At 51.9% G+C, this 13,598-nt stretch overlaps 1 protein-coding gene across 6 annotated transcripts in view; it reads left to right on the top strand.

Moving 5' to 3' along the window:
- DIP2C (DIP2 acetate--CoA ligase C (putative)) overlaps positions 1 to 13,598 on the top strand; it is a 413,428-nt gene that overhangs the window by 314,577 nt on the left and 85,253 nt on the right. For all 6 annotated transcript variants that reach the window (XM_078450509.2, XM_078450506.2, XM_078450507.2 and 3 more), the window contains 4 exons: positions 9,195 to 9,334; positions 10,507 to 10,643; positions 12,283 to 12,491; positions 13,343 to 13,457. In XM_078450509.2, the coding sequence (XP_078306635.1) occupies positions 9,195 to 9,334; positions 10,507 to 10,643; positions 12,283 to 12,491; positions 13,343 to 13,457 (601 nt within the window). The remainder of the gene's footprint in view (positions 1 to 9,194; positions 9,335 to 10,506; positions 10,644 to 12,282; positions 12,492 to 13,342; positions 13,458 to 13,598) is intronic.

The following is a 13,598-nucleotide window of genomic DNA, read 5'->3' as shown; positions in this document are numbered from 1 at the left end:
CTCTGGGGGTGTCCATCTTCGTGGGTGTCTGTCTCCATGGGTGTCTATGTCCGTGGGTGTCTGTCTCCTGGGGTGTCTGTCTCCTGGGGTGTCTGTCTCATGGGTGTCCGTCTTCATGGGTGTCCATCTTCATGGGTGTTTGTCTCCGTGTGTCTGTCTCGTGAGTGTCCGTCTCCATTGGTGTCCATCTCTGGGGGTGTCCATCTTCGTGGGTGTCTGTCTCCGTGGGTGTCTGTCTCCGTGGGTGTCTGTCTCCTGGGGTGTCTGTCTCCTGGGGTGTCTGTCTCATGGGTGTCCGTCTTCATGGGTGTCCATCTTCATGGGTGTTTGTCTCCGTGTGTCTGTCTCGTGAGTGTCCGTCTCCATTGGTGTCCATCTCTGGGGGTGTCCATCTTCGTGGGTGTCTGTCTCCGTGGGTGTCTGTCTCCTGGGGTGTCTGTCTCCTGGGGTGTCTGTCTCATGGGTGTCCGTCTTCATGGGTGTCCATCTTCATGGGTGTTTGTCTCCGTGTGTCTGTCTCGTGAGTGTCCGTCTCCATTGGTGTCCATCTCTGGGGGTGTCCATCTTCGTGGGTGTCTGTCTCCGTGGGTGTCTGTGTCCGTGGGTGTCTGTGTCCGTGGGTGTCTGTCTCCTGGGGTGTCTGTCTCATGGGTGTCCGTCTTCATGGGTGTCTGTCTTCATGGGTGTCTGTCTCCGTGTGTCTGTCTCGTGGGTGTCCGTCTCCATTGGTGTCCATCTCTGGGGGTGTCCGTCTCCGTGGGTGTCCGTCTCCGTGGGTGTCTGTCTCCGTGGGTGTCTGTGTCCGTGGGTGTCTGTCTCCTGGGGTGTCTGTCTCATGGGTGTCCGTCTTCATGGGTGTCCGTCTTCATGGGTGTTTGTCTCCGTGTGTCTGTCTCGTGAGTGTCCGTCTCCATTGGTGTCCATCTCTGGGGGTGTCCGTCTTCGTGGGTGTCTGTCTCCGTGGGTGTCTGTGTCCGTGGGTGTCTGTGTCCGTGGGTGTCTGTCTCCTGGGGTGTCTGTCTCATGGGTGTCCGTCTTCATGGGTGTCCATCTTCATGGGTGTTTGTCTCCGTGTGTCTGTCTCGTGAGTGTCCGTCTCCATTGGTGTCCATCTCTGGGGGTGTCCATCTTCGTGGGTGTCTGTGTCCGTGGGTGTCTGTGTCCGTGGGTGTCTGTGTCCGTGGGTGTCTGTCTCCTGGGGTGTCTGTCTCATGGGTGTCCGTCTTCATGGGTGTCTGTCTTCATGGGTGTCTGTCTCCGTGTGTCTGTCTCGTGGGTGTCCGTCTCCATTGGTGTCCATCTCTGGGGGTGTCCGTCTCCGTGGGTGTCTGTCTCCGTGGGTGTCTGTCTCCGTGGGTGTCTGTGTCCGTGGGTGTCTGTCTCCTGGGGTGTCTGTCTCATGGGTGTCCGTCTTCATGGGTGTCCGTCTTCATGGGTGTTTGTCTCCGTGTGTCTGTCTCGTGAGTGTCCGTCTCCATTGGTGTCCATCTCTGGGGGTGTCCGTCTTCGTGGGTGTCTGTCTCCGTGGGTGTCTGTGTCCGTGGGTGTCTGTGTCCGTGGGTGTCTGTCTCCTGGGGTGTCTGTCTCATGGGTGTCCGTCTTCATGGGTGTCCGTCTTCATGGGTGTTTGTCTCCGTGTGTCTGTCTCGTGGGTGTCCGTCTCCGTTGGTGTCCATCTCTGGGGGTGTCCATCTCCGTGGGTGTCCATCTCCATGGGTGTCCCTGCTCACGAGTGTCTGTCTCCACGAGTGACTATCTGTGTGTTTGTCCGTCCCGTGGGTATCTGTCTTCGTGTGGTCTGATTTCATGTGTGTCCTGTTTGTGCCTGTCTTCATGGGTATCTATCTGAAAGTGCCTGTGTTCACGTGTATCTGTCTTCACGGGTGTCTGTTCATGCATGTCTGTTTCCATGCATGTCGACCAGGTAATGGCAGTAAACCACACTGTTCCCCTGTGAGGTCTTCCCTGGCTTCCTGAGCAACCAAGGTATTTGTCTTTCTTGTTTTTAAAACTGTCATCACCCAGGTTCATGTTTTCTGTTTCCTTTTTCTTTGAGGAATAGTTGTAAAATCAAAAATATTGGAGAAATATGGTTTCATGATACCTAAAGTTATCTGTAGAATTATTTCAAGAGGGCAAATTGCAGAATGAAAACTGGCAAATCATTCATGGCCCCATGTATCTCTGGGATTGCTGTCTGGTTCTGTTTCCATCACTGAAATATAGATGCAGAACCTGCTTTTTAAAGCTACATTGTGGTAATGTTGACTGAAATAAAAAAAATATTTTGTAGGCTCTTTAAGTAGGCTTCACACCCAGTGCAGAGCCTGAATTCATGACCCTGAAGTCAAGACCTGAGCTGAAATCAAAAGTCAGACGCTTAAGTGACTGAGCCACCCAGGTCACCCCTCTGTGGGCTTTTTATCTGCAGGATGTTCTTTTAATACCTTGATGCTTTAGCAATGAAAGGGTAATAATTATGTAAAGCAGTAATTAAAACAGCAATTCCAGAGGATAATAAAGTTGCCCCTTTGCCACCAAAATCATTTTGCATGTTGAAATGTCCCCCTGGAATTTAGAGAGCTGGGAGGGGCCCATGTGGCAGGATGTCTGTTGGGGGCCAGAATCGGACAGTTTTGCTGGGGACACCCCAACCAGTGACCCAGAATAAAAATAGTTAACAAGCCTGTGAATTGAAGTGGGGTTTTCACGAATGGCTTTGCCCCATAAAAAAAAAGTCAGACATGAAGTTCTATAATCTTGTTTTTATAACACAAGATAAATTACATTATCAGAAATTTTAATCTGAAAGTTTTAAATTCAGACAAAACTGTAGAACTTGTCTAAGTGTAAAATAGTTTGAAGATGAGAATCACCATATCTAAGTGGAAATATGGACTAATCAGGTAGCATTGAAGAGCCCAGTGACTCGAGTTACCTTGTGTGAGTTGTTCTGACCGCCCACGTGCAGGAGCGAACCGTGTTCTGTTTTGTGTTTGGTTGGACTGTGTGCTTGGTGTGGTGGAGGGTTAGCTTGCAGAGAGCAGGTGCCGCTCGGGGCGCAGCCCCACCCTTGATGTACATGCTGACACTTCCCTGCCGTGCACCCTGATCGCCTGCCCTGAGATGCGGAGAAGTTGCCAGGGCAAATGAAACCAAAGTTTGCACACCGCTTGTATGGTATGATCCCTTTTCCGGCTGAAAAGAATTCTCTCTAAAGTGAGTAGGTAAAATAATGGAGGAGAAAACATTCCCTTTTTATATTACATAGCTCTTGAAGCAGGCTTTTTTTTTTTTTTTTAAATCAGTGTGCAGGCTGCCTGGGTGGCTCAGTTGGTTAAGCGTCCTGCTTTGGCTCAGGTCATTATCTCATTGTTCCTGGGTTCAAGCCCCGTGTCGGGCTCTGGGCAGACAACTCAGATCCTGGAGCTGCTTCAGATTCTGTGTCTCTCCCTCTCTCTGCCCCTCCCCCACTCCTACTCTGTCTTTTTCTCTCAAAAATAAATAAACATTTAAAAATTTTTAAAAAATAAGTGTGCGTTGCTCTCGTCAGAGAAAGGGGAGGAAATCACACTAAAATAACTTAGAAATTAAAGGTGTGATGTTTTAATCTTGTAACTTCCCCTGTCAAAAATCATGAATTTTAAGGGCACCTGGGTGACTTAGTTGGTTGAGTGTCCAACTCCTAATTTCGCTCAGGTCATTATCTCACAGTTCGTGGGATCAAGCCCCGCGTCGGGCTCTGCACTGAGCACGGAGCCTGCTTGAGATTCTCTCTCTCCCTCACTCTCTCTCAAAAAAAAAAACCAACAAGAATTTTACTGAGACTTTAGCGTGGGTGGTTTTGAACGTCTCCATCTCAACGTGGAAGAAGGGTGCACGTATCCACGGATTTGGCTGGCTCTGTCCCGAAATTTGCAGGAGTGTTCCTAAAAATGTTGTTTCTGTTACAAGCGCGCAGTGTCTGCTGCTGCACTCTCTTCAAAGGGCGCTTTTACCGGGTGCTGTTCGGTTATCGGGGGCCAGCTGCCACGGTCAATGAGGTTACGTTCAGCTGTAGAGAGACTTCAGTCAAGGACGACAGCACCAGACAAGCGGGGCAGGGCACCTCTCCTGGAAAGAACGTCCTCCATCCAGAAAGGAGCGCCTTGCTGGCCACAGGCACAAGGGCGCCCCTCCCTCACACAGACTGATGGCCCTGTGGCTCCAAGTACGTATTTCCTAGGGAGGTGGTGTCACAGGAGCCACTCTCATGCCCGTGTGTGGACCCCACGTGTGCACTTACACCTCCTTACGCTCTGGGTGCAGTGAGCCTGGCCCAGCGCCCCCCCCCCCCTCCCCCCGTGCATTTCAGAGTCTGTTGACCCCGGGTCACCATTCTGGCTTGTTTGTGCTTTGCTTTGCCTCTTGCCAGCTTTGTCACTCGGCATAGGGCCTCCTTCAGTCCTCGGAGTCCCCATCTGTGAAGGGGCGTGACCACTGGCCTGTGTCACAGGACGGTGTGAACATCTGTGCGTGTAGAGTGCCGAAGGTCTGCGTGGTGCCCATAAGAATTCAGGGCTCAGGCTAATGTTAGTGTCATTACGACAGCGTCACATGTACTTGGGCGTGTGCGTCCCATGACAACATGCCCTTTGGAAACGTTGTAGTCAACCCTGACACTGGCAAAGGAAAGGGCTGTTTCCTGAGACTTGACCCCTTTGCTCTCTGGATGTTCCTGAGTCAACCGTTCCTGGAGTTGGGGGTTGCCTCCATCTGATGGAAGCAGGGAAGGACCTTTGCTGTCACACCTGCAGGAGGCTGCAGTGAGAGACGGTGGCACTAAACCCTTAGAGATGTGGTGGCCACTTCCCCATTACATCCTGAGAATGCAAATTGTCCCAAATGCTTGTGGCTTATGTGACTGCATTTATTTCGTGTGGGTACGGATTTGAGCGTGGCCAGTGATAGCAAACTGTGGACGTGTCAGTTGAAAATTATAGCTACCTCTTCAGGTGTCACACAGCGTGATTACCTGAGGGTTATCTAACATCTCGCGGAGGCAGGACTGGCATGGCCAGGGAACAGGTGCGCACGCTATCCCGTTGAAGCCATCGGCCATCAGGAACATTCCTCCTGAGGCCGAGGCCGGCACGCACCTTCCGGCTTCCGTCTCTTCACTTAGGTCTTTGTGCCATTTGCCCGCGGTCGCGGGGCTGGCCGCTCACAGCTGCGTTCCTTCTGTATCTCTGTGCGCAGAGACCCCCTCGGCAGTCCTGGGAACTGCAAGAATTGCTCTTCCACGCCGTCAGCCCTCCGCGTCATCTGGGCATTGAACCTGGGGGGACTAACGGCTCAAGCTCTCTCAGCCGTTGTTCGTCGCACTGTGTTTGATTGTGAAACCACATCTTTTTGAAATCTCTGGGAATTCTTATTGGGATCATTTTTTCACTTCCTCATCTAGTTTAGTCTACTTGGACTTTTTGTTTCCTAGGAAGGTGTTAATGGAGAGAAAGATAAGCTGACTTTGTTAATCACTCAAATGCAAACCAAAGTAACAGAGAGGAACAGGGTTTCACCACCAAAGCGGGAACACTTCTAGGGTTGTGTGGGCACGGGTGTGCGGAAGTGGCTGCTGGGAGGCCGCCTTCCCCGTGGCCACGAGCGCGGGTTTGAGGCCAGTCTGCGCTCGATGCCAGGGTCTGCCCCACAGCTGTGCCCCAGATGCCACTGCCTGACACACTCCGCTTCTTGCCTGTGAGTGGGGACGACGGACATGCGTGTCTCAGAGCTGCTGTGAGATACTTGACGTGCACAACATGCTTCCGGTGGCCTCCTGCATAAAACAGTACCCTGTGCCCGTCTGGTAGATTGGAAAACAGTACTTAGAGTGGACGTGCAAGGTGATAGTCTTTTGGGAAGTTATATAGGCTTTATTAAAATTTTAAACGTATATATTTTTTGATTCTTCAGTTCTTTTTCTAGATATGTGTTTTACAGTCATACTTCTAATTGTATAGAAATGAAATAAAGTGACTACATGTCACTGTTATCGAACACCACCAACAGTTAAGACCGGTCGGGTCATTGGCATGTGCGGTATCCATAGTGTTTATAACACACACACACACACACACACACACACACACACACACACGAAGATCCACAAGATCCATTTGGTGGAAAAGCAAGTTGCAAGAGAACATGCTTATTGTGGCTTTGCTTTTTTTAAATACAGGTGTATTTACACATGCACCTATTTTATGTAAATACAGATTAAAGGAACTGGTGGATCATCTGTTGTGGCTGCCGGTGAGGCAGGGCTGGGATGCGGTCAGGCAGGTGCTTTTGCCTTTGCTGTGACTTTTTGTGCAGTGCCCCATTTGCCCCTGTGTTACTCGTGTCATTTGTCCTAAAGTTCCCTCAAAAGAAAAGTGTGCCGTGAACTAAGAAGTGCTCAGTCTTTGAGGCCAGAGGCAGGAAAGGGAGATGGGAAGCTGTCCCTAACTGGAGCTGTGGGTCTGTATCCCACCAAGCCCCACAGGGATGCAGATGATGAACTGAACGTGCCCAAGCCCGCAGTTGTGGTCTGTAAAGCAGAGGACAGTGGTGCCGTGCGGGTGTACCTGCCAAGTGAGTGAGTCTCTGTGTGCAGAGGGCTCTGGACAGTTGGGCACACCCAGGTGCCAGCTGAGCAGAGCTGTGTCATCGGGAGGCAGGGCTGTTGGCTGAGCGTGTCTGAGATTTCTCTGACGAGCAAGGGACTCTATTAAATATAAACATATAGCTGTAGATCAAAGTAAAACCTGAGTGGTATCATTGGTTCACGTTTTAAGTGCATGTACCCAAGTTTCCATAGTTTCGTTTTACACCTACAGTTGAAGGGTTCCTGTAGCAAACACGGTTCATAATTGTGCTCCAGTGAGTCTTGTTTCTAGGAAAGCAGGTCTCGTGCCTAAGACCCCAGAACTCGCATCCGTGAATGTTAAGAGAGCCTTTCCCTCTTGGCGCACGGGCACGGCCCATCCCGGTCCCCCTGTATCCCTTGCTTGGGCTGAGTCATGGCCACGCCAGCCTTTTGCTATCCTGTGGTCATTCCAGCCAAATACGTGTACCTTTAAATCCCGTTCCTTGGTGCGTTTGTCTCCTGGGGCTGTCGTAAGTGCCTCCGCCCCTCCCGGGTGGTGTGACACAAGGGGAACCTGCTGCCTCAGAGTTCTGGGGGCCAGAAGCCCGGGGTCAAGGTGTCTGAGGGCCGGGTGCTCCCAGGGGCTCTCACGGCCCATCTGCTCCAGGCCCTCCCGCTGCTGCTGGCACCCCTCTCCTTGCAGTACGGCTGCTATTGTCACATGACGCCTGTGTCTCCTCTTGTAAGGACACCGATCATTGCATTTGGGGCCCGTCCCGATTCCAGGATGATCTCATCTAACTAATGACGTCCACAAAGATCCTCTTTCATGTTAATACGGTGATAGTCAAGGTACTGGGACCAGGACTGGTCACAGCTTTGGGGACACAACTCAGTCCACAACAGGCACTGAGCATTCTGATTTAAGACTCTTGCTTTGTGTTTTGGCCAAGGACAATAGTGGGGTCAGGGATTCGTAGCAGCAGAGGGTTGCTGCGGGGCTCCTCTCTCACCCTGCGGAACAATATAGATTCCAGTGTTTGGGGCTCATTTCCGGGTAGTTCTGGGTGGACCTTATCACTGGGCAGACTTTTCTTCTGTCTGGTTAGCGCTACCCTTTTGGATGCTTCACAGACAGAACCATTTCAATTTCCAGACTCTCTTATGCTTCCTTTTTATTGTTTACTTTTATTTTTTTTTATTTGAGGTATAATTGACCTATAATATATGCTTCTTTTTATAATACCTAGTTACTTGATTCAAATGAGATATTTTGCACATTGTTTTTTTGAGAGAGAGTACAAGTGGGGGAGGGCCAGAGGGGGAGCAAGAGAGAATCACAAGCAGGCTCTGTGCTCAATGCAGAGTCTGACGTGGGGCTTGATCCCATGAACTGTGAGATCATGACCTGAGTTGAAATCAAGAGTCAGGTGCTCAACTGACTGAGCCACCCAGGCACCCCTCCTTTTGCACATTTTAACCTTTAATGTTTCTCTACTTGTATTTCTAGGTTCATTGTAAAGATATTTTCTTGAAACATTATCAAGATTTATCAGTTTTAAAGCTAAACAGCAAACTTCTGTTTATTTTCTAACTTTTAGATCCTAAAAGGATGCTACCCATGTATATACAGAAAATTAGAAAAAGAAGTGCGGTATTTCCCTAACGTGTGCCTCACTTAGCCCACGTGGAAGATTCTTTAGTTACAGGGACAAAGTCCATGTTCTTGGAAATATTTTATTTATTCAGTAATTAGTCAGCAGACCTTTATTACTGCACACTTGTCCAGGGGTAAGGCTATGCAGTGAACAGAAGGGAACCCTTGGGGAGCAGAGACTCTGATGCAGGAGGCCTGGTGTGGGTAGTCAGGTGGCCCTACTGTGCCGTCTTGGGGGGTAATGAGTACTTGCGTATTTGAGCTGCCAGGGGGATGTCTGCTCCGAGAACATTCCAGATGGAGGCAGGGACAAGTGTGAAAGCCCCCAGAAGGGGTGGGCTGGGTGCTGGATAAAGGGCCTGGGGCTGGCGTGGAGTGAGCTGGAGTGGCGGGGGCCATGGAGAAGACGGGCTGAAGATGGAGTGAAAGCATTTCACCACATGCCTTCTGCGAAGAAAGACTTCCCCAAGCTTGTCATGCAGAATGGCATGGCCTGTCATTTCAGATTCCTGCACCATGAGCTTCTGTCTGCCCAGTGCACGTCTCAACTTGAGCCCAGGCCACCCCACCTCCCTTGTTTCTGTTCCGTGCCATCATCCGTGTTCTTGGAGACATTGTGGTCCCTTGTTAGCCACTTTCAAAACTGGAAAATCAGACCTGCGGAGAGAGGGGAGGGAAGGAATCAGTCGATGGCTGATACGTGTAAGGGAGGGGCATTCCAGAGACAGAGTTAATGATGTTGACGTCTCACAGACAACCAGCACCCCTTGGCACGCTAAGAACACAGGACAGTGTGGCATTCAGATCTGCTTCGGGGATCCTTGGGATCCCAGACGTGTCTGGCTGCCTCTGGTGTGCGTGCACTTGAATGCCTCTCTGGTGATGGTGGCTTGTTTGCTCCTATGTGTTCAGACAAAACTGCTCTTTCAGGCCCACAGATGACAGCAACCAGCCCCCGGGCCGGGGTGTCCTCTCCATGCATGGGCTTACCTACGGGGTCATCCGGGTGGACTCCGAAGAAAAGCTGTCTGTGCTCACCGTGCAGGATGTCGGCCTCGTGATGCCTGGCGGTGAGTGTGGACGCTGGGCTGCACACGTTGGGGGCGGGGGTCGAGTCAGGAGCCCCAGCCGTGTCCAGCGGGCTGCTTCCCACCGGGGACCACCGTGCCCCTCTGGCGCGAGGTCAGACGGAGCACTTAAATCCGGGCTTGTCACTGCTGCCTCTCCTGATGAAAGAACGTTCAGGAAGCTTCACGGGGCATCTCTGCTACCTCCCATGCTGGGATCCCGGGGTCCTTTCCCCTAGGGGGCGCCGTGGGCCATGCCGTGCCCCTGCAGCCCATGGGGGGCTTCTCTCCCTGCAAGGGTCAAGTTCCCGCCGGCCATCCACCTTTTGGACAAAGCTGGGCACTGAGGCTGGTAGCAGATGGTATAAAAATCCAGGGACGGGGCTCCAGACGATGAGCAATGCTTGGTTCTAGCAGAAGAGCCCGTTTTTAAAAGTCAGGGAACCGTTCCCCCAAATGCGCACACGAGGCCATCAGGGCGCTGCACACGCTGCCTCCTGATGTGCCGGCCGGGGCTCCCGGATGACTGGAGGGGGAGCGCGGGGCTTGCAGGGAACAGAGGGGCCGTGTGCGGGGGGGCCTTGGGCTCCTCCCAGGTGTCTCTTGGTCCAGATGGGAGAAGTCCCCATCCCCTCAGTACGATTTGCACATTAAAGTTCAAGCTGTCAGAATCTTACACCACAGCTGTGTCAGTGGACGTTTTCTTGGAACATGAAAGCTCATGACTCCAGGGAAGACCAGGACCGGCCTGGCCTCCCTTTTACCTTCACACTCCTGTTCCAAATGCGGTTTCCGCTCACTGTGCTCTCCCTGTGTTCAATCATTTCTTCTGTCCCCCTGCCCCGCCCCTGTCTCCCTCTCTGCCCCCCGTCCCTCTCTGTCCCCTTGTCTCTGTCTCTCCCCACCCTGTCCCTCTGTCTCTGTCTCCTTGTCCCTCTGTCTCTCTCTCTCTGTCTCTCTCCCCCTCCCTCCCTCCCTCCCTCCCTCCCTGTCTCTCTCTCTGTCCCTCCCCACCCTGTCCCTCTGTCTCTATCTCCTTGTCCCTCTGTCTGTCTCCCTCCCTCCCTCCCTCCCTCCCTCCCTGTCTCTCTCTGTCCCTCCCCACCCTGTCCCTCTCTGTGTCTCCCTCTCCCTCCCCTCTCTAATATTACCTGTGTGTCCTGTTTTGCTTCTAGCCATCATGTGTTCAGTGAAGCCGGACGGCATTCCTCAGCTGTGTAGAACGGATGAAATCGGGGAGCTCTGCGTGTGCGCCATTGCCACGGGCACGTCCTATTACGGCCTCTCGGGCATGACCAAGAACACCTTCGAGGTAGGGTCATGGAGCTGAGCCCCAATGCCAGGTGCACAGACATGTAAGATAAGGTGGTAGTTTCTCAGCTAAATATACTCTTAGGAACTAAGATGGTTGCACTTTTTGCTGCCTTTTTTTATTTTAATAATTTTCAATGAATTTAGCTTATCAGCTTTTTTTCACCTCATAGTCAGTGTTGAAAAAGGGCAAGAACAGTTTCTTTAAAAAGGGCTTTTTGGGGGGCACCTGACTCAGTCGGTTAAGCATTGACTTTGGCTCAGGTCATGACCTCGTGGTCTGTGAATTCCAGCCCCACATGGGGCTCTGTGCCGACAGCTCAGAGCCTGGAGCCTGCTTCGGATTCTGTGTCTCCCTCTCTCTCTGCCTCTCCCCTGCTCACGCTCACGCGTGCTCTCTCTCTCCCCCTCAAAAATAAACATTGAAAAAAAGGCCTTTTTTATGTCGTGCTGTTCTTACGGTAACCTGTTTAGTAAGTACTGCAGCTGATAGGCTGAGGAATGAGGGCAGAGCACACCTGTCACAGACCTGCCCCTCCCTTGTGGCCCGGCCCGCCCACTGAAGCCAGACTTGGCCAGGTGTGAGCAAATGCACACATGAAGTAACTGTCTCCACAGCATGAGCGGGTGTGTATGCACACACGTGTGGCATATGCTGTGTGTGTGTGGTAGGTGTCCACACATACTTGTTTCTTGTTTGCACGTGTGGGTGGCTTGCTGTTAGTGCACTCAGTGCGTACGTACACGCACACTGGCCTTGTTGGCGGTTAAGTGGTAAACTCTGCTGCACCTCAGTTTCCCAGAATTGCTTTCATTTGACCACGTGATACTTAACCTTGCGAGGAGCACACTTTCGAATAAATTGTGCACGAGAAAATGTGGGTTGCTGGGGCGCCTGGGTGGCTCAGTTGGTTGAGCATCTCTGACTTCAGCTCGGGTCATGATCTCATCATCCGTGAGTTCAAGCCCTGCGTGGGGCTCTGTGCTGACAGCTCAGAACCTGGAACCTGCTTCAGATTCTGTGTCTCCCTCTCTCTGTGTTCCTCCTCTGCTCACGCTCTGTCTCTGTCTCTCTCTCTCAAAAATAAATTAACATTTAAGAAAAGAAGAAGAAAATGCGGGTTGCTTAGGGGTTCATTTCTTAGAGCATGATGCGATGAGGTGCTTTGTTGAATGTGGCTTCCAGGTTCTAAAATGTCCCTGAAGCCCAGCTAGCCGGAGTCTGTAGAAAACCCCTCTCCTTTTTCCTGTGACTTAACCTGCAGGGTCTGAGGAAACAGGTGCAGGCTTAGAACACTGTGATTTGCCCCGTTTGTATTTTCCCTTTTTGGTGTAGTCCTCATAAGGAAACATTAATGAATAGGGATCATCTTACAACTTATGTACATTTTTGGTTTTCCATTCATCACTTTTACACTGTGGATTTAAAGCAGAATAATTAATTAGCATTTATTAGATTATCATCATGATCTCGGTATCGATTCTTAGGTGTGGATGCTGTGGAAGGAAACTGGTGGACAGCCTTGCATGTGGACCGTGGGGGATGAGCATTGGGGGGTGGGGGGGGGCTTCTCCAATGGGCTCCAGGGAGGAGTGTGGCGGTGGGCACCCCTGGGCACTCACTGCTCGTGTGTCTGCAGGTGTTCCCTGTGACGAGCTCGGGGGCCCCTGTCAGCGAGTACCCCTTCGTAAGGACAGGCCTGCTGGGCTTCGTCGGCCCCGGGGGGCTCGTCTTCGTGGTGGGCAAGATGGACGGGCTCATGGTGGTCAGCGGGCGCAGACACAATGCGGACGACATCGTCGCCACAGCGCTGGCCGTGGAGCCCATGAAATTCGTCTACAGAGGAAGGTGGGTGTGCGTGTGCCCTCTGGGAATTCAGCCCTGGGTTGTCTGCAGACAACATTGGTTATATAAAATTGCACAAATTCCTTAGTTGTGGGAGTGAGTGACCTCTGACGTTCTGTCTAGTTCTGAATGCCCAATTTTATAGAAATTTCCTGAGCTCCATACGTAATTTTCGTCACTTCTCCTCTGAGTCAAATAATATCTGTTTGAAAAACTTGTGTTTTAAAGAAATACACAAAGGGAACAGCCAAAAATTCATGTTGGAGCAGATCATCTCCAAAGACCCCAAGGTAATAGTCGAGCAACAGTCATGTGGGAGAATGGAGTCCTGTGGCCTCTTCTCCCTGATGATCTGGGCACAGTAAATACTAATTCACGGTGGCGGCTCCCCGGGTTTTGGCTCATGTGAAGGAGGTCATAACTCCTGTAGAGCCTTACTGCCGCCCGGCAGGCCACTGACAGTGGAAGTGACAGACACGTGGATGTAGCGTTGCCCCGTTTAACTCACTGAGACAGGGCAGCCTCTGTGTGACGGGGGGACTCTGGGGGTCCGAGTCACGTGGTGCTGTGCTTCCCGAGAGAGAGGCAGAAACTCGTTCATCCCAGAGTTTCCCTTGATGTGGAGACTTACTTCACAGGTGCAACCCAAGATGTGGATTGTGCGCGGTTCTGACGTCCACAGCCCAGCACCTTCCGTCTGCCCCGAGAAGTGGGGCCTGTCCCCTCACAGGTTTGCCGGAGCAGAGGCCGGCGCTGTGCTCTCCTGGGCTCTGCCATCAGTAGCGGAATGAACAGTGCTTTGGGCGGCATCTACAGCACGTGCTCACCGCACCTGCTCCTTTCTGTCCTCGCAGGATAGCTGTGTTTTCCGTAACTGTCCTGCACGACGAGAGGATAGTGATTGTGGCCGAGCAGAGGCCAGACTCCACGGAGGAGGACAGCTTCCAGTGGATGAGCAGGGTGCTGCAGGTATAGCTCTGCTCCCGCCCCGGGGCCCCTCACCTGCTTCCACGCCGGCTTCCCTTAACCCCCACCAACGGTGCTCCCGTGCTCCCCGACCGTTGCCCCATTGGATCAGAAATTGCATCGACCGGGAAATGTGTATTTCAT

The sequence above is a fragment of the Panthera onca genome, chromosome B4 (genome assembly GCF_046562875.1).
Source record: "Panthera onca isolate mPanOnc1 chromosome B4, mPanOnc1 haplotype 2, whole genome shotgun sequence".
Taxonomy (NCBI): Eukaryota; Metazoa; Chordata; class Mammalia; order Carnivora; family Felidae; genus Panthera; species Panthera onca.
The sequence above is the reverse complement of the archived record's forward strand: the minus strand, read 5'-3'. Positions and strand labels throughout refer to the sequence as shown.